The sequence below is a fragment of the Rhinoraja longicauda genome, chromosome 13 (genome assembly GCF_053455715.1).
Source record: "Rhinoraja longicauda isolate Sanriku21f chromosome 13, sRhiLon1.1, whole genome shotgun sequence".
NCBI classification, from domain to species: Eukaryota; Metazoa; Chordata; class Chondrichthyes; order Rajiformes; family Arhynchobatidae; genus Rhinoraja; species Rhinoraja longicauda.
The window spans coordinates 14171960-14193267 of record NC_135965.1 but is presented as its reverse complement, the minus strand read 5'-3'; the positions used below and the strand labels follow the sequence as shown (position 1 = coordinate 14193267).

The 21308-nt window shown below is 39.7% G+C and overlaps 1 protein-coding gene across 2 annotated transcripts in view; it reads right to left on the bottom strand.

Annotated features, from left to right (window-relative positions):
- Positions 1-21308, bottom strand: part of LOC144599468 (plastin-1-like) — a 93926-nt gene that overhangs the window by 26958 nt on the left and 45660 nt on the right. Inside the window, exons 1-4 of one of the 2 annotated variants that reach the window (XM_078410419.1) lie at positions 14714-14919; positions 9928-10032; positions 8968-9131; positions 3391-3520 (exon numbers count right to left, since the gene is read on the bottom strand). In XM_078410419.1, the coding sequence (XP_078266545.1) occupies positions 3391-3520; positions 8968-9131; positions 9928-9997 (364 nt within the window). In that variant the 5' untranslated portion in view covers positions 9998-10032; positions 14714-14919. Of the gene's footprint in view, positions 1-3390; positions 3521-8967; positions 9132-9927; positions 10033-14713; positions 14920-21308 lie in introns of those variants that run through there. The other variant, XM_078410418.1, reaches the window with a different exon arrangement.

Sequence of the window (21308 nt, the reverse complement as noted above, 5' to 3'; positions counted from 1 at the left end):
TCCATTAGATTATAGCTGATCTATTTTTCCCTCGCAAATCCATTCTACTGCCTTCTCACCGTAAACTTCTACGCCCTTCCTAATCAAGAATCTGTCAATCTCCGCTTTACAAATACCCAATCACTTGGCCTCCACAGTCGTCTGTGGCAATTAATTTCCTGGATTCACCGTAATCTGGCTAAAGAAATTCCTCATCTCCATTATAAAGGTACGTCCTTTTATTTTGAAGCTGTGCCCTCTATTCCTAGACCCTCCCATTACTGGAAACATCCTCTCCACAACCACCATCTTGGCCGTTAATGTTCAAGAGATGAGAAGTTAACGTGAATAACTTGACATCATTGGGCACTTTTGCCATTTAATACAGTGAAGAGGATAAATTAGGAGACAGGGAAGAGCAGATGCAGGAATCCTGAGCAAAACACAAAGTGCTGGAATATCTCAAAGGGCAGGCAGTATCTGTGGAGGGAATGGAACAGTGCATCAATCCATATGATGAACAGTCCCAATCCAAAATGTTGACTCAAAAATACCTTTGAGTTCATTTCTGAAGGACGACTTGCTCAATGCCAAAAGAAATCAGGTGACTGGTCACAGAATTGTGTCCCCAATTGCTTTCACAGAACAGAAGCAAGCCCTTCAGCCCCTACCTAACATCATGCCAAGTTAAACTAACCTCCCCTGCCAGCATGTGATCAATATACTCCCTTTTCCTGCATTCCTATGTACCTATCCAAAAAGTTACTTAAAATGTCACTGAGGTCAATTAAATGTTTTATATCATATCATATCATATATCTACAGCCGGAAACAGGCCTTTTCGGCCCTCCAAGTCCGTGCCGCCCAGTAATCCCCGTACATTAACACTATCCTACACCCACTAGGGACAATTTTTACATTTACCCAGCCAATTAACCTACATACCTGTACGTCTTTGGAGTGTGGGAGGAAACCGAAGATCTCGGAGAAAACCCACGCAGGTCACGGGGAGAACGTACAAACTCCTTACAGTGCAGCACCCGTAGTCAGGATCGAACCTGTGTCTCCGGCGCTGCATTCGCTGTAAAGCAGCAACTCTACCGCTGCGCTACCGTGCCGCCTCAACCATCTCCTCTGGCAGCTTGTTCCATATATCTACCACTGTGTGGTCATCTTTCCGGTTCATATTAAATCTTTCTTCTCTTACCTTAAAAGTTAAATCTGGTTCTTGATTTTCCTTCTCTGGGTAAAAGACTGTGCACTCACCCCATCTAGTCCATAATTGCCTTTAAAAGGACTGCCACAGTATGAGAGGGGGAAGGGACAGTGACACAGTCTATCTCACAAACCAGACTCCCCACCATTGACTCCATTTGCACTTCACGCTTCTCGGAAAAGTAGCTCGCATAATCAAAGACTCGTCCCACCCCAGTCATTCCTCCTTCTACCTCCTCCCATCCAGAAGTACAGAAGCTTGAAAGTGTGCACCATCAGACTCAGGAACAGCTTCTTCCCCTCTGTTATCAGACTTCTGAATAGTCCTTCCATAAGCTAGTGTACTATCTGATTCACCTCTACCCATTGCAGAAAATGGATTTTGTCTGTAGAACTAATGTGCTACAATACTGAGAATCATATTCTGCACATAACAATAAATTTAAAGATAGATTTTTTCCCTCAAATGATACTAAAAAGAGCAATTCCTGATTTTTCAAACTTATCCAGTTAATGAATATCTTAGCACAGAGAGGGGTATTGATGAATGCAAATTAGGCATGTGTAGGTACAGTCAGAGGGCTTTACCAGAACTGTTAACTATTGTGGTCAACATAGCCTTTGCTGACATAACTTTCTTCAATACATTCCAATCCTGTCTTAGATTCTTGAATCATCTAGCCATACACACTGAATAGTCACTTTCTCTGCTATGAATGCTGTCGGCAGGTACAATGATATTTATTGCGTCCGGCGCGGCCTGCAACCACAACAACCTGACTGCGGGAGAAGACGGCAGGAGAAGGGAAAGACATTGTGGCCTTCCATCACAGTGAGGAGAGGACTGGAGGAGACTCACTGTGATGGATGTTTCTTTGATGGATGTTTCTTTTTTTGTGTGTTTTTGGGGTTGTGTAATTTTAATGCCTATTTAATGCTTTTATTGTTGGACTGTGGGTGACTGAATTTCGTCCAATATTGGATGACAAATAAAGCTATCTTGAATCTTGAATCTTGAATATATCCAGCACTAAGTCACAGCCAGTTCACCAATTTAAAAAAAAGCTCAATACTAAAATATTTCAGAAACTGTCTCCTTCGTTTGCTACCAAGGTGAGCCGTTGCATTAGGCAAGGCTCATAATACTGTGGTATCAAAAAATGAAAATAATTCATAAATGACAAATAGTTAATTTCTTCTACTGGAAAGGTCACAGCAATGAGGTTTTAAATTCAGAATCGATACTACAATGGTGTTGCAGCAAAGAAAAAGGCATTATTCTCAAAGCTAACACCAAGAGATTAGAAGGTACAATTGACTCATTGGTTATTTATGGAGTTCAGACAGACTTCCATAGAGGCACGCATCTTTTTTAATTCAGCACATAATGTGCCCATTAAGAAGGCCAATAATAATCATATTGGAAAATAAAAATTATACTTCCATAGGCAAGTATAACAAAGAGAATCATTAACCAGTTTCCATGAGCTACAAAAACACTCAATTAAATTTCCCCATTACAAACTTCCAGATGCAGTAAATGAACCCCCGACATGACTTGATGAACTCCACAGAATACACCTCTACTCGGGTGTTTATTATTCAACCACAGCTTCAGTCATCTTCTCCTCCTGTATACTGTGGCAGACAGTGTCATCGTCTTTGGCTAAAGAAAAATCTCCAAAATTCCCTGTTTTAGAGGTTTCCTGTTTGTGTTGTGCATTTCACTTGATGTATTTTCAATGTTCCAGAGGTGGTACATAGAAAATAATTAGTGCAACTGTAAATCTATAGGGCATGTTTACATATTGCAGGGAGTTGTGGGTTGTGGGAGAGAGAGAAAGAGGGGGGTGGAGAGAAAAAAGAGAGAGGGAGAGAAGCAGAGGTGAAACATTTGGAAGGCGTTATACAAAACAGAATATGTTTCCATCAGATTGCACTTACAGTAGGATCCCTTTGGCCAACACCAAAGAGACTCATTACATCATTTCAATAGTCATTTATTTGTCACATACACATAAATGTGCAGTGAAATGAAAAATTACCCGCAATTCAACAATAAGACCAATAATAAACATAGACCTTCAGATAGATCCTCCAGGGAATCCAAAGTACTAAACAACTGCCCATCCCCTCCTCTGCCATTGATGGATGGACACAACAAAGAACAAAGTTCCTGAAATTCCTAGTATGTACCTTCATAGGAATGCTGGGTCCCTTCACTGGATCGATCAGACAGGCCACCGAGTGCACAAATGCCCTCTTTTTTGTTGATGACCTTTCTAAAAGTTTTGCTGATCTCCTTGTCTTTGAGATCCTGGAAGACCTGAAATTAAAAACAGAAGTTGATTTGGCAGCAGATATCTGGAGCAATAATGCAATGGATTATCAGGAGCACAGTGATGAATGAAGATTATTCATTCAGTTTTGTTTTTAAACACTTGATAAACAACTAAAAATTATTGGGAAATATGGTTTGATACAATGCTGCAAGATAGCTCCAAAACTTCATTAAGTGGTTGATTTAAGCCTCTCCACTGTCTCTCATACATAATTTCGTCAGTCTTTCCCCATGTCTACTCAAAGCCTTTGGATGGCAGTAAATAACACTTTGCTGGGAATTATTTGTTAAAATCAAACTACTTCCAGTCAGGGAGGGAAATCAATATGTGTAGGAAGGAAATGCAGATGCTGGTTTAAACCCACGATAGTCACAAAATGCTGGAGTAACTCAGGCAGCATCTCTGGAGAGAAGGAATGGGAGACGTTTTGGGTCGAGACCCTTCTTCAGAAATCAATATGCTCCCCCTTCATCTGTAAGAAGGGGGTCATGCAAATTTGAATAGATAAGAATGACATATGGTGGCTATCCTTTCTATATTACTGTCCATGAAATAATCACTGGAAAACAAGTGCAAAGAAAACTCCCTCTTCTTGCCAGAAAAGTTTCCCAACGGCAGAGGCAGAGGCTTCAAGGGAACATTTGAGATACACAGATGAGATGAACTTTGAAACATAATAAACTGAACAGCACATGAATAGGCGTTTCAACCCACATTACATTAGGCTAGTGGGAAAAAAAGCAAATGACAGCAAATTGGAAACTTGATGGCAATGTACACCATCGCTGGCAATACCTTTCAGGAACCTACCATTCTCAGAGTAAAGAAACATACTTCAGATATGCCCTCTAAACTTCCACCTTTAGGCTATGCCCTCTAGTATTTGGCATTTCCACGCTGAGAAAAAAATTTGGTCCATCTGTCCCTCAATTTTATATACTTCCAGCAGGTCTCCATTCAGCCTCCGACACACCAGAGAAAATGATCCAACTTTGTCAAACCTCTCAATATAACTAATACCCTCTAATCAGGCAGTCTTTTGGTGATCCTTTTTTTCAAAGCCTGCATACCTTCCTGTAAACAGATGATCAGAACTGCATACAGTACTCCAAACATGGCCTAACCAACATTTTAAAGCTGCATCATGAGTTCCTGACTCTTATATTCATTGCCCCTTCCAAATGGAGGCAAGCAGACCATACGCCTTCTTTACCGCTCTATCTACTTGTGTTGCCACTTGGAGGAAGCTATCGTCTTGGAACCCAAGGTCCTTCTGTACATCAATGTTGTGAAGGGTCCATTAACTGTTTGTTTTCTCTTTACATTTGTCCTCCCAATATGCAACACCTAACACTTGCCCTGATTAATATCCATCTGCTATTTCTCCACCTCTATCTGTAGCTGATCTATATTCTTCGACAGCCTTCTTCGCTTTCTGGTACGCCACCAAATTTTGTGTCACCTATAAATCTATGAACCAATCCATCTACATTTTTGTCCATGTCATTTATGTATATCACATCAGGTCCCAGGAATACCACTAGTCACAGACCTCCAGTTAGAATAATACTTCCACCACTAGCTTCCATCTTCTATGAGTAAGCTAGTTCTGAACCTAAACTACCAAGTCACCATGGATCAGCATCTTTGTCTTCTGGATGTGCTGACCTCAAGAGACCTTGTCAAATGCTTTACTAAAGTTCAAATAGATGGCATCCTCTGCTTCCCTTCATCACCACCATGGGTTTGTAGGTTAATTGGCTTCTGTAAAATTGCCCTTTGTGTAGGAATTGGATGAGAAAGTGGGATGATATAAAACTGATGTGAATGGGTGACCAATAATTGGTATGGACTTAGTAGGCCAAAGGGCTTGTTTCCATGCTATATCTGCAAACTGAACTAAAATTAACTCTTATTCTTCAGTTTAAAGAGCAAATAATGGCAAGTAAACTGTAAACAAGATACACATGATGTAATAAGGAAAGAACATAATGTTCCGCGATAGAAAAACAAGTGATTGAAGCCTTTGTCTTCACTACCTAATTATTTAATAGCTAGTCATAACTTTTGTTTCCTACTAAGGAAAAAATAAATTGGAGGGTGAAAGGGATTTCAATTTTAAAGCTTTACATTTCACGATGATCATATTCATTTATGTTTGGATCAACCACACAAAAAGTTTAAACATGGAAACCAGGTTCTGCTGACACCAAGTAAAGAAGAATTACCCAGCAAACACAAGAGCATGTAATTGCCACTACGTGCCAATGGATTTATTAATAAATTGATAACAATTTATTACAAAGCACTCAGAAAAGTCCCCTTCTGGTACCTCCCACCATGGCTATGGATGATGCAAATATCTCTGCAAGGCCCCTATTAATTTCTTCTTTATGTCTCAATGCCCAAGGATTCACTTAATGAGGTCCTGGACCACCTTAATGTTCTTTAAGACTGCTAGCACCTCTATTTTTGTAATTTGAATATAGTCCAACACATCACTACCTTTTTCCCCTCAAATTTCTTTGCTTTCATGACCTCTTCAATAAATGCCCTTGAAAAACACTCATTTCACACCAGGCCCACCTCCTGTGGCTCAACATATAGACAGCCATGTTTATCCTTAAGGGAGCCGCTTATTGTCTCACTTATTATCCTTCTGCTCTTAATTTCACTGTAAAACCTCTTAGGATTTATATTTTTCTTGGCTGCCAGGGTAATCTTGTCTCCTCTTTTTGCCCTCATCTCCCTCAAGTGAACTCTTACATTTCTGATATTCTTAAAGGGATTCACATGACACAGATCCTGACACACATATTCCTCCTCTTTTCTGTCCAAAACCTCAATATCCCTCATCAACCAGGATTCCTTAAACCTGTCAACCTCTCTCTTCACTTCAACGGAAACATGCTGTCCCTGAACCCTCCCAATCTCACCTTTAAAAGCCTCTCACTTGCCAGATCTTCCTTTACATCCAAACATCTCCCAGTCAACCTTTTAGTTTAAGTAGACACAAAATGCTGGAGTAACTCAACGGGACAGGCAGCATCTCTGGAGAGAAGGAATGGGTGACGTTTTGGGACGAGACCTTTTTCCGACCAATCGTCAGGGGAGAGGGAAACTAGAGATATGGAAGGGTACAAAGAGCAAGTGAGATGTGAAAAGGACTTATCAAAGCAGGCGATGATCAAGGATATGTACAATGGCACAATGGTTCACTTCTGCTTTGATCTGTCTTTCCATATCTCTAGTTTCTCTCTCCCCTAATTCAGTCTGAAAAAGTCTTGACCCAAACTTCACCCATTCCTTCAGTCCAGTGATGTTGCCTGCCCCGCTGAGTTACTCCAGCATTTTGTGTCTATCTTTGATGTAAACCAGCATCTGCAGATCCTTCCTACACATTTTATTTAATTAGCGTGGAAGCAGGCCCTTCAGCCCACCGGCAATATGGCACCAGTTATCCCCACTAACTAACACTATCCTACACACGAGGGACAATTTTCCGAAACCAATTAACCAACAAACCCATACGTCATTGGAGGGTGGGAGGAAACGAAAGCACCCAGTGAAAACTCACTTAGATCACGGGGAGAACATATAAACTCCGTACACACAGCATCCATAGTCAGGATCGAACCTGGGTCAACACACTAAGGCAGCAACTCCACAGCTGCACCACCAAACCTCTGCTAGTTCCTGCCGAATACCTTCAAAATCAGCCTTGGCCCAAGATAGGACTTCCACTAGTCGACCAGCTCTATCTTTTTTCCAAGTCTCTTGTAAAACTAATAGAATTATCATCACAGGTCCCAAAGTGATCCCCACCGACACCTCAGTGATCTGCTGCACTTCACTCCCAAGGAGGAGATCCAGGGCTGAGCCCTCTAGTGGCACCTCAATAAAGAAATCTTTTCTGGACACACTGAAGGAATTCCTCCTCACCCAAATAAAAATCAAGTTTTATAGGATAGGTAAAGTTGCTGAGTGAGAAACTCCAAGAGTAACTCAGCAAGTTTCTTTGTAGTAAATAACAATTTAAGCTCTGTAGGGATGGCTGAAGATGGACACAAAGTGCTGGAGTAACTCATCAGGTCAGGCAGCATCTCTGGAGAAAAGAGGTGATGACATTTTGGATGAGAACCAGCATCTGTAGTTTGTTCCCACACATTTTGTCTGTAGGAATGGTTATGCGTTTGATATCACTTCCAAATTTAGCTCAATTAATTTTAATGGACCAGACCCAGGAGGGTTGCAGAAGAAAAAAACCTAGGGAACCTAGGAATAAAAGTACATAGTACCCTCAAATTGCAATCACAGATAGAGAGAGTAATAAGGTAGCTTTCAGCACACTGGCTTTTATCAGCCAGGGCATTGAGTACAGGAGGAGTTGATTCATTATGTTACAGTTGTACAAGACATTGGTGAGGCCGCACAGAATATTATGGACAGTTTTGATAACCTGCTATAGGAAAGATGTCATTAAGCTGCAAAGAGTGCAAAGGAGATCTCCAAGGATGTTATAAGGACTCGAGGGTCCAAGCTATGAGGAGAGGCTGGATGGCCCAAGATTTTATCTCTTACAGCATCGAGGATGTCCTGATGGAAATGTACAAATTCATAATGGGTAGATAGGGTGAATGTACAGAGTCTTTTTCTCAGAGAAGTGGAATCAAAAACATGAGGGGCAGAGGTTTAAGGTGAGGGGGAAATGGTTTAAAAAGGGACCAGAGGGACAACCTCTTCACACAGAGGCTGGTGGGTATAAGGAATAAGCTGCCACAGAAAGTGATTGAGCCAGGTACAATAACAAAGGGCACTAGGTGCTGAAGCATCTCAGGGGGTCTGGCAGCATCCCTGGATAAGGTCCCTTCTTCAGATGGGTCCCGACACAAAATGTCACCTATCCATGTTTTCCCACGATGCTACCGAACCCAGCGTTATTCCAGCATTTTGATTCCTTTTTTTGGAAACCAGCATCTGCAGTAACTTGTTTCTACAGGTACAATAACAATATTTAAAAGACATTTGGACAAGCACGTGGATAGGAATGTCTAGAGGATATGGGGCTAACTAACATGGATTAAATGGGACAAGCTTGGTTGGGAATTTGGGTGTTCTTGGACGAGTTGAGCCAAATAATCTGTTTCCATGCTTTGTTATTCTTGCACTTCTTGTAAGTCAACTGACTACAGTAACTCACCCCCAAGTGTAAGCTTACAGCAAAAAGAATGAAAGGAGAATTTGTGTGAATGTGTGGGAGAACCAGTTGCAGGAATATAAGGAAATGGGAACAAAGGGGGAAAATGGCATGACTCTCTTGGGAACTGACATGTACTCGAAAGGCCAAACAAACTAGTTTAGTGTCACTTTAAGTATAATACAAGGAAAGCAGAACAAGCAAAGGCACAAAATGAATGCACAGGTCACTCACCGAAACAAACTCATCAAAACTAATCCTTCCATCCTCAGAACGGTCTCCCACGGCCAGAATTTGTTCCACAATTTCACGCACTTTGTAACCAGGTAGAGGATGATTTGCTTCTTTGAAGAGATCTTGAAGCTCATAATCACTGATATAACCAGAATTGTCAAGATCTGTGGGGTTTTTTTAAACAAAAATATCGTTAAGCAGTCTGTAGTATAAAAGCCAAAGGTCTTCAAATATCATGACTATTTCTTAAAGATTATTTACACATTTATTTGCCAAATACGTGAATGAATTTAGATAAATCACAAGCTATTTCAACGTCATGCCAAGCATTACACTTGCTTTGTCATGAAGAATCGTGCACATTTAAATCAATGCAAACAATGAAACTTTGATACGTGATGAGGAGAGATCAGGATGCAGGTTAGTTCATTTGGGAAAGTGTTGAGCTTCTTAACATTGTAGAAGATCATTCTACCAACACAACACCATCCATCCACATGACCAGAATTCCAAAGGATCTGGAAATCGAAGTGAATAGTGCAGATTGTATGCAGTTCCGGTTGCCCCATTGTGAAGTGAAGGCTTCAGAGAAAATGAGGAAGATATTTCCCAGAATGCTACCAGCATTAGAGGGCATTAGCTATGCGGAGTGCTTTGACAAATTTGGATCGTTTTCGCTGGAGTGTCGGAGACTGAGGGGAGACCCAATACATGAATATAAAATTATCAGAAGTATACATGGGGAAAAGATTCTGACTATCTGCCCAAAGGGTTGGAAATGCCAAAACGTAGAGGGTATAGCTTCAAGGTGAGAGGAGTAAAGTTTGAAGATGTGGGGGTGTTTTTCTTATACATGCAGGCAAAGGAGATTAGTTTAACTTAACATCATGTTCAGCACAGACATTGAGGCCTGGTTCTGTGCTGTACTGTTCTGTGTTTTAAAGTACCCTAAAGCTGTACCTATTTTATTAAAGGCTTCTTTCATTTCTTCCAGCTCTTCCCGAGAGATGTGCGTTGTGTGGTTTTCCATCTTAAGCGAATCTGGAAGTTCTTCTGTGTGGTTTCCTAAATTTGAGCAGAAGATCAGTTCAATGACCCAAACTTTCTGAAGTGGGGATTAAATGGGCTACTGTGAGACCTGTAAACACAAGAGACTGTAGATGTTGGAATCTTGAGCAAAAGAACAAAGTGCTGGAGGAATTTAATCAGTCTGAAGAAGTGTCCAAAACCAAAATGTCATCTGCCAGTTTCCATCATGCCTGACCCATTCAATTCCTCCAGCACTTTGGTTGTTGTACACGAGACCTGTTACTGTTTTGAAAATGAATGTCTGTTAGTTTTCAATAGCAGGACTGTTACTCATACTTGGGTGTTATAGATAACTGTACTCTGTATCCTTGCCATTGTTTCCTTACCCAGAAGTGTATTTATGAAACTGCTAATCAACATGAAGCTACAATATTGGACCTTAAAACGCTCCTCCCATGATATTATCGTACAGGTACGCGAAGAAAAACATGCAAAAAATTGTACACAAACCTTTCATTTCCACCCATCTTTTTATGCCATTGTAAATCCCCATGAATTAAACTGTAACTCAGAAAAGCACAGCAAATCACCAGCAGTAATAACTGAAAAATAAAACCCCAATTCCACAAAGCCACCTGACTAATGTGTCCCAAATGCTCACTCATAATGATCTCACTATGTTTCTTGTTGCCATTTGTAAGCAGAGCAGTCATTGCTTATCTGTTTGGGTTAAATAATGCTAATATGCTATCCGTCCAAAATGTTTATTGAGCATGTAACATGACAAATCTGGATGGATTATAATTCCAAATTGACATCTACTAACTTGGTGTTGTGGTGTCCACCAAAACACAAATCTCTATTTGCTTGCAGCTCCAGAAGAAGCAAGTGAGCTGATAAACAAGATGTATGCATCCAATAAGGTGGGCTTTTATCTAATAATTTTACATTTGTAAAATTGATACCTTCTCCCTCCTAGTTGAGTAGATTAAAAAGATTGTACTTTTCATAATTTGAAAATGCTTTTTTTGCAGTAAAATAGCACATTAATAAATACTGCTATAGATATACCATCTAATACTCATAGGTTTAAAGGTCTTGTGGACATGGAAATAAATGTCAAAATGTTAATAAGCATAAAAGACCAGAATAAACATTACTCACAGCTTTAACTTTAATCCACAATAACCTTTGGGGTTTCTGGAATGTGACAGCATTATTTTTTTTTAAGTAGCCCTCTTAGTTCAATTTTCAGATTGCTTTTGTTTTACTCTGTTTATAAGGGCATCATTTAAATTATAAAAAGTTTAAAGCAAAAAAATTTAAGATTATTTACATTGCCATATTGGATATTGTGCTTATTCAACATGGTCAAGGAGTGGTCCAAATGAATTTTCCACAAAGCTATTAGTAAATGTATTTGAGCAGCCACTGACAATTATACTATTCTACTCATGATACTGGAATGTTGGTTTAAATTTTCATGATTGATTCCCACTACATCCATTAGTAAATCCTACGATGCACATTTAATGGTCTTTCCATCCCATGACAGTTTTCATCAAACTTGCACGGCCTCCGTACAGAGTTCCCAACATGAATGAATCAGAGTTTTGCTCCTCAGCAAGGAGATTGGTTTAACAGATATGTTACTTAACAAAAACATCGACAAATCACTACAGGTCTTCATAAATCTGCTTCCTTCACTGTCAGAACGAGGCCCAACACAAATTGGATGAACAGCACCTCATAATTCACTTGGACAGCTTACAAACCAACAGTATGAATATTGATTTCTCCAACTTAAAGTAAGACTTGCTTTTCTTCTCTTTCTGTCCCTCCACCGCCCTAGTTCTCCGACTAGTTACACTGTCCTGATTAATTTTACTGACTATATGCGTCATTTCACCTTCCCATCAGTTAACAATGAACTACTCTACATTTTCTCTATCATCGTCTGCTTTGATCTGCCGTTTTCACACCTGACACTTCATTTCCTCCCGCCTAGACTACTGCAACTCCCTATACACTGGGATCAGCCAATCATCCCTATCCCGCCTGCAACTGGTCCAAAATGCCGCAGCGAGACTCCTGACGGGTACCCGTAAAAGGGACCACATCACGCCGATTCTGGCCTCTCTCCCCTGGCTCCCTGTACGGTACAGAATCAACTTCAAGCTCCTCCTATTCACATATAAAGCCCTAAATGGACATTTCCCCCCCCCCCTACATCAAAAATCTTCTAACCCACCTCTCTAAACTCCAGGTCCCTCAGGTCGGCCGACTTGGGGCTACTCACTATCCCGCGGTCTAGGCTTAAGCTCAGGGGTGACCGCGCTTTTGCGGTTGCAGCTCCTAGACTGTGGAACAGCATCCCTCTCCCCATCAGAACTGCCCCCTCCATCGACTCCTTTAAGTCCAGGCTCAAAACCTATTTCTACTCCCTAGCGTTTGAGGCCCATTGAGGAGGCGCTGTGAACTGTTTTGTATGTGCTGTTATGTTTGTGTGCTACTGTATGTTTCATTTTTTCCTTAATACCTAATCAGATGTACAGCACTTTGGTCAACGTGGGTTGTTTTTAAATGTGCTATACAAATAAAATTGATTGATTGATTGATTGAATATCTCTCATCTACCTCTACCTGACTCTCAGTCTGAAGAAGGGTCTCAACCCACAACATCATCCATTCCATCTCTCCAGAGATATTGCCTGTCCTGCCAAGTTACTCCAACATTTTGGCCCTATCTTCGGTGTGAACCAGCATCTGCAGTTCCTTCCATGATGAAATTGTGGGGAGGTTGACAGAACTTACCAGCAGCAGACATGTAAGCAGATTTATATTCACCTGGCCATTCATTTGAATTTGATACAAGTGCACAACAAAAATATGAAGTTTGAGTTGCAGCACTCTCGTCCAAGATACAAACAACAGCAGCATTTCACACTGTTGTTGATCTTTTTTAAAACAGGCAATTGCTTGTTTGATACCAGAATTAAAGTACCTGTGAGACAGAATATCAAGGCCCAAACACCAGTATTATGGAAATGCAGAACATTTCCTCAAAATATTGCTGAAAATTAATAGGTTCTCCGGAGAAATACATAATTATTTTTAGATTTTGTCTGTTCCCACTTAGTTTATTCAAATTTTATTTTAAACAATTAACTAATTGGGTTTTTTTGTGTAGGTTTATTTACCTCTACATTACAAGTCAGGTTTATTTATGTGACTTTCCCCCCCAAAATTAATAACTAAGCATATGTATGTACACAAGGTGACAGGATTTAGCAGCAGTTAAAATTCAAAGGAAAATTGATGGAAAAACAATTGGACCCAAATAGATTCCAACTAAATGCAGAGAAAATCAATTCTGGAAGATCTTTAAAGCGCACATCTTTAATTGCTTTCTCGTTCTGTTGTTCCTCTAGGACTAGTCATACACACCAGACTAGGATAACAGCAAACCATACATGTGAAGCTACTTTTGGCAGGGAAGCAATGCAACTTTAAGATATTATTTACAGAGTTTGTGATGAAAACTTTTTTGCCAGCAATTTGAAAAGAACTTCACATTATAATAGTGGAAATACAAAATGTTTGATAACCCCCAATACAAATTTGTCATAACCACCCTTCTTGTAGCAAACTCCCACCTCACTAATCACGGTTTCCAAGTTACATATTGCACATCAGAGAAAGAACCAAATGGTGAAACACAATCTGCCAAAACTTTGAGCAATGAAACATTTTAATATTAGCTTCAATAAAAAGCACCTGATAATCTACATTGTCTCTGTTTCAAGTTGTTACTTGAGCTTTTTTGAAGTTTTTCTTCTGCATTAGTGGCCTTGCATTTATTATCTCTCAAAAAAACTATTGCAAAATATTCACACTCCATAATACCTTAGTCTAAACTTCATTTACCACAGTTACTTAAAATACTGTCATGGGGGGGATGTAGTGGTGGAAATATGGAGTTTTCAAACAGGGACTGCAAGGTCTTCCTAATATTTCATTCAACAAACTCTCTGCTATCTAATTGATGCTGCGAGACAAAGAATCTGAAAAACACCTAGAATTAATTTCCTTTCTTACTTGATTAGGCCTATTAAAGTACTTATACAGCCTAGATTGGGAATGTTCCAGTTTTACATCAACAGTTCACAATTGTGTTATTCAATCATGTGAAAAGGCTTCTCCTCAGATAAACCATTGCACTGCCATTTGGCATAAAACATCAAGTAAGAGAAGCAAGAAGGCACAATTCCAAGTTAAAAAAAATGCATTTTGAACATTTCCACTTGAAATTGCTTTAAATAAGGCCAGTACACCTCCAAGGATGGCAGTGGAGGTGTGCTAGAGAAAGATACTGTGAACAATGTTAAAGGTTCAGAAGGAGTTATGCCACATTGATTCGAGATGTTTCAATGTGGAGTGGATTATGGGGAAGTGAGGCAGAAAATGATCAATAGTAATATTCTAGAAATAACAGGATTTCCACAGGCTTGGAGAGGAAGGTTGGAGATGGACAGCAATGCAAGGAAAAATCAAGGGTTGATTTTACAGAGAAACAGGAGACTGCATTTGATGGGGGGGTGGCTGCCTGAGGAATTTCTGGGAAAGCTGCTCGACAGGGAAGGTAACAGGACTGAACATAACATTCCCAAACAAAACACACAAAAGCCCTGGAGGAACTCAGTGGGTCAGACAATACCTGGGAATGGAATCACTAGACGTCATTTGGGGATGGGGTCCTCCTTCAGACTGATTTCCATTCCCTCCCGAGATGCTGTCTGATCCGTTGTGTTCCTTCAGCACTGTGTTTTGCTCAGGATTCCAGCATTTGCAGTACTTGTCTCCATAACATTGTCTCCAGCACTTGTCTCCATAACATTCAAGGAGGGGACCCAAAGGTCTGATTTGTTGCAAGCTAGACGGACCAAAACAAGAATGAATGAGTAACCTACACTGAAGGTATTGGTGCTGCCAGAGAAGCAGGAATGAGCAATTAAATTAAAGCAAGGATTTTATTCCAACAAATTACATGGAATGTAATGAAGTTGTTTTCTTTCTCGAGATGTTTATTTCCCCTTGTAATGGAGGAAGCGGTGAAGAAATGTGCACAAGATTATGAGGGTCACAGATAGGCTATTTGGTGGAAAACACTCGTAACTCAGTAACATCCTCTGCTCCCTCTGGTGCAATCACACCCATCCTACAGTATGGTGACCAGAACTGTCAACAGCACTCCACGTTCAAGGCCTAGATCCTGACCTTCCAGAGACAAAAGACATTCCAAGGGTCTCGGTCAGTATGTTTTGCAATGATGTTTAGTTTCAAAGTAATAGTTTCATTGCAAAATGGACATTTTAAATTTAATCAACATTGGTTTAAATGTACTAATTTATTTTTGTACAAAGCAAAACTCTGCATGATTGGGAGAAAAATACGACAGGGGACTAATCACCTTGGTGAAAAAGTCTGGAAGAAGTCCCAAATTTCAGATTATTCTAAAGCTGTTCAGCCTTGGAAGCAAAACTACAAACTATAAGCTGAATGGGTATACATTGAAACTGAGCAAAGTAGTTAAATCACAGATGTGCAGTGTTCAGTATTTGAATAGAAAATATTAAAACTTGCAGACTTTGCACTGAGAATATTCTCATCAACTGCTCTTTGCAGAAATCTTCCAGCATTTCTCTCATCTGAGTATTTGTAATGGAAGATTCACTGTTAACTTCAGAGCAAACACTCATTTGTCCTTCTGCCTTGTTGACCCAATGGCAATTGTGATTTTCAGTTGAGACTGCAGCCATTCAAAAGATATGGAGTAGCATTTCATGATTTTATTCAAAACTAGGAAAAATAGGACAGCACTCAGAAAGCTTCAAGTTTAGTTCATTGTTGTGAGTACCAAGGTACAGTGAAAAGCTTTTGTTGCATGCTAATCAATCCGCAGAACGACAATACATGATTACAATCGAGCCATCCACAGTGTACAGATATGAGAAAGGGAATAACGTGAATAATGTTTAGTGCAAGATAACGTCCAGTAAAGTCTGATCAAAGATAGTGCAAGGGTCTCCAATGGAGGTAGATAGTAGCTCAGGACTGCTCTCTAGTTTTTGGTGATGCGGTTCAAGCTGGGAAGAAACTGTCCCTGAATCTGGAGGTGTGCATTTTCACACTTCTGTACCTCTTGCCTGATGGGAGAGAGAAGAGGGAATGGCCGGGGTGCAACTAGTCCTTAATAATGCAGGTGGCCTTGCCGAGGTAGCGCGAGGTGTTGATGGAAGCAATTGGAGGTTGGTTTGTGCAATGGTCTGGGCTGCATCCACAATTGTCTGTAATTTCTTGATGTTTCTCAATCAAAATATTGATTGAGGTGCAGTTTAAAAAATAATTTGGCCCTTTGCCCTCATAAAAGGACCTTTCTCAAGGCCCATGTATTCAGCAAAGAATAATGCTTCCTTTTTTTCCCTATTCTGCATCTACACTACATTCTAGAATATTTTTTGTCGACTATTTATGTAATAAACTAGAGTCCTCAGGGCACGGTGAGCCTAACTAGTCCCAGTGGACTTAAATAGTTTGTTTTTAAAAGATGCAACTATAGAGCATTATCAAAAAAGAGTTAATTCAAAACAAATAATGCAGATTTAGACAATTATTTAAGGATCTTTGTTTGATCAGAGGAGTATGGTTCACTGAAGAAGAAAATATGATTGACAGACTTCAAGCTCGTTACAAAAATGCTCCAAAAAACCTATGATGTGCTACCACATAACACTGGCAATTGCCTCCAGTATTTACAGTTTATTAACATCACACAATAGATTGAGCACTTTTAAATGGTCAATGGTTTCAAGTTCAGTTCAGAATTGATTTTTGCTTTGTTTTCCCACATCTTCACTCAGATTATAGTTTACAGTTTGGCCCCCAAGACTGTCCAAACCGAACACCTTTATAGATACTCTTAAATTGTAGAATTCCATTTATTTTGCCCCCAAAGTGACTGTTGACCTGTAATATTTTTCTCCCAGTTATGTTGAGTGTTACTTCACATGGTTAATTATTCAATTTGAGCTGGTGGTGATTGAATTAAGCTTAAGTACTGCAAATTATTGCGAAATTTAAATTGCAGCCGATATTGCCCCATGTGATGTCAGGCTTGCGTGCACAAAATTTGATCACACACAAAACTAAACTAACATCCGTAACAGCAGCGTATTTGCACTGGCTGACCTTTGCTACTATTGTAATTGTGCTCCCATGCAAACTAAATGAGTCACGTGCCAACCAATCTGAAGTTCTTGTTCCAATGTGCAAAGAGAACAGTTAAGAATTCAGCTCACATCATAAAAGATGTTTCCTGGAGAATTTCAAAATATAACCAAATATCACCAAAGTAGATTCCACATTATATTCTTAGACAGCACAGAAAAACAGCAGTAACTTTACAGAGCTTTTTTTTTTAAAATGGCAACTTTTGGATATGTGCAACACCCATGAGAGACACCCACTCAGTTGACATTTTTTAAACGGCAGCTAAAAACTTCTTTTCAATCAAGCTTTTAACTGACTTTACTTCTTCTGATGACATTGTAAAAATTAACTTTTATTCTCTTGTATTTATCTCAGCATATCCTTCAGCTGCTTGTGTGCTCATATAGTATATGGGACTATTTGACCTCAGTGTTTTTGGTTTTTGTCCTTTTACACTCAATTTTTCATTTTTTATTTTATATTTTTATGTAAATCTGTGCTTTATGTTATTAACTGTCTATGTCCTTACTGTTTTAAATTGTATTTTTGTTTAGACCTGGGTTTTTGTGAAAAGCACTTTGGGTTGCTTTCAATTGTATGAAAAGTGCTATACGAATAAAGTTATTATTATTACTCTGTAACCAAGGCAATGGAGTTCTAAATGCAAACCAAATGATAATTACCATCCCTTCCCCCACCTCATGTATTTTATAACCAAGTATTAACAAAACATATTTCAATCTATCTTTCAATCAATCAAAACACTTCTGGCATTTTAACTTTAAATTTTTTAACAACTTTGTTAATGCAATCTGTTCAAGACACAATCCTCATTTTAGAAACCATTTTACTGTTTCTGATATGAGCTTTTGTTGTCTTCGGCTTATATCTCAAGATACCTCTGCACATCAGTGCCCTTTGGGGGTCTGCCATCTACTGCATACTTTCCTCTTGCTTTTGACCTCCCAAAGTGCAACACACACTTTTCCAGTTTGAACCGCATCTGCCATTTTCCCACCCATATTTCCAACTATTCTATATCCTGCCAAATTCTTTGACAGTCTGCCTCACTATCCAAAATGCCACCTTCGTTTTTTAATCAAAATCATCTGCATGTAATCACAAGCAGCAGAGGTCCTGCATCGATCCTCGTGAACATCGCTGATCACAGACCTTCAGTTAGAATAACATCCCTCTATCATGACCTTGGTCTTCCATGTCCAAGCAAATTTTCAATCCAATCCAGAGTCCCCACAGATCCAATGAGCCCAAAACATCAGGATCAGCATACCATGAGGGATCTCATCAAAAGGTTTACCAAGTGTCCAGTTTCTGACATCGGACACTAATAGATGCTGACCATGCATGTGTCACCAATGTATTTCACGTATAAGTTTGCCTTTTCGTTGATCATGTACTTACTGATCATGAGATATCAGGAGAAATTATGTCAAGATATGGATCTCTTGCATCCGCGAGTCTAGTGATAACAAATTCTGTAACCTCATTTGTTTTATCAAAGCAAGTGCTGCGATCATTCCAACCAAAACTACCTTATAGCGTCACAATGTACAGACGCAACACTTCCATACACTCACATGTGATAGCCATGTTCCTTGCTGCTTAATGAACTCCTGCTGTGCGCAGCAAATTTGGAAAAGGAATGAGTTTAGTTTATTGTCATTTTTACCAAGGTACAGAATGGATCAGTTACTGCCTCGTGAAATCCAAGACGAGGAAGCTCAGAATAACAGTGAGTTTGACCAGTGCTGGCAAGGTATACCAAACGCAGCATGAAGAAGATGATACAACTATGCATTGCTCTCGAAATAAGAGAAAAATTCTTTACACACTCTAGGAAAAGAGGAACTGTGAACAAAACCTACCTTTCCATGACCCTTGTCCCTGGCCACGTCTTCCCTCACGCTTAAAATGGTCCTATAATTCCCAATGTGACTCAGTTCTAACCACATGGGCACTCAGGGATCAATGCATGATGGATGAAGTCATTTGCTTGGCATCTGTTGTTCCAAATGGTGCATATGCAATAATCCATTGGACACAGAGTCCCAGGCTGACTTTCACAAACTGCATGATTTATGCACAACATTGCAGGTCAATTGTATTGCACTAGGTCACTGGGCTTTTACAAGGAAATCCTCACACTCAATGCTGGAGAAGGGCAGAAGACAATCTTATGTAAACATTAGTATACAAGACAAAGGTATTTATTCACAAAATGCTGCAGTAACTCAGCAGGTCAGGCAGCATCTCGGGAGAGAAAGAATGGGTGACGTTTCGGGTCGAGACCCTTCTTCAGTCTGAAGAAGGGTCTCGACCCGAAACGTCACCCATTCCTTCTCTCCCGAGATGCTGCCTGACCTGCTGAGTTACTCCAGCATTTTGTGAATAAATACCTTCGATTTGTACCAGCATCTGCAGTTATTTTCATATACTAGTTAGTATACAAGACAGTTGCAGTACACTTTATACTGATGAATAATACATCAATATAAAGTGGTATTTTGCATTTTACCTTAGTGGGAAAAGGGACCATGGAAGCGAGAGAAAAAATAAATTAAAAAAATAAAAGACTAAAGGTTACTCCAATCTGCTGTAATAAAAATGCACCTCGGATAAAGGTACTAAACTTTGTTTAATGCAGTAACTAAATTTAAATTTCACAGTAGCGATAGTGACATTTCATTTCCCTATTGCTTGCCATTCAAAAGTACAAAGTTTCAAGATATTTTAAGTCAGCACAAACATTTACAAATAAAACTCATTTGTCATTCCAGAAACTAGACAGCTTTTTCCTGTGCGACATGAACAGTGCAAGTGAATTCTCCAATACCAAATGTCAGATTGTACACAAAAACTGAAAGTGCAAGTCAGCAATTAAAACAAAACAAATGTGACATTCAACAGGTTAGGAATCGGTTAGGTCTATTCTAATGATAGGTCTGGAAATACTCCTTGACCTGCTGAATATCACCAGTATTTTCTGTTTTTATTTCAAACCATTTGAGTGAGAGCCCAACTACGTTAATCAAGCACCTGACATCTTGTCGCAATCTGCCAGTGGGCTGCCCACTCAGGGCAGGCATACGCTCCAGTTTGCTAACTTCAGGAATTTGCAATAGCCAGCAGGAAGGTACGTTTACTGTTCACAGAGGAAGGAGATGAACCTCTTACATTCTTGTAAAGCTAAGAGACCCTCTCAATTTCTGTCAGACACTACAATAATAATTACCTCATTTTCACCTTATCCTGGGTGGGACATAAAGGAGAAACATACATTGGGTTCCCTTCAAGACAGTCATCAGATTCCCACCTGATGCAAGTTGATTACCTAGCAGAAGGCCGAGTAAATGAAGCACCTGCAAGCAGATGTCGAATGTCGGAAGAAGGGTCTTGACCCAAAACGTCATGCATTCCTTCTCTCCAGAGATGATGCCTGTCCTGCTGAGTTACTCCAGCATTTTGTGTCTACCAGCAGATGTCGAAAGTCAGTTCAAAACTGCAATTTTAACTCCAGAACCACTTTCATTGAAAATCACCCACAAATTCTCCACTTAGGAACATTTGATGCTAAATATCTCATTAAGTTATAACTTGATCAATAACTAAATATCTACAATGAGAGTGGTGCTAAACATTGTAAACACATGATATTCCAATATTAGCTTAAATTGCCCGCCCATTAACAACACAAAAGTCATTTCACATTTGGGCAAATATGTTATGTTCCTGAAGTAGATGCCAGACTGGTGTTTGCGAGTCCATTAAGGTTTCACATTAGTTATTGAAGCAGGAGCTTATCCAGTGTAACAAGTACAGAGCTGATAAGCAACAGGAATGAATTTCCCTCATTTTGACTTTCAAGTCCCCTTCCCCTCCCTCTCACATTGAATTTAACACTGAGGTGAAGGCCCTCAGACCATACACATGGAGGCAAAAGGTACCATACTCAAAATTCTGAAGTGACAGTGCAAGCTTCTCACTCTGGCAGAAAGCCTATCAGGAGTTTTAATAAAAAGGAA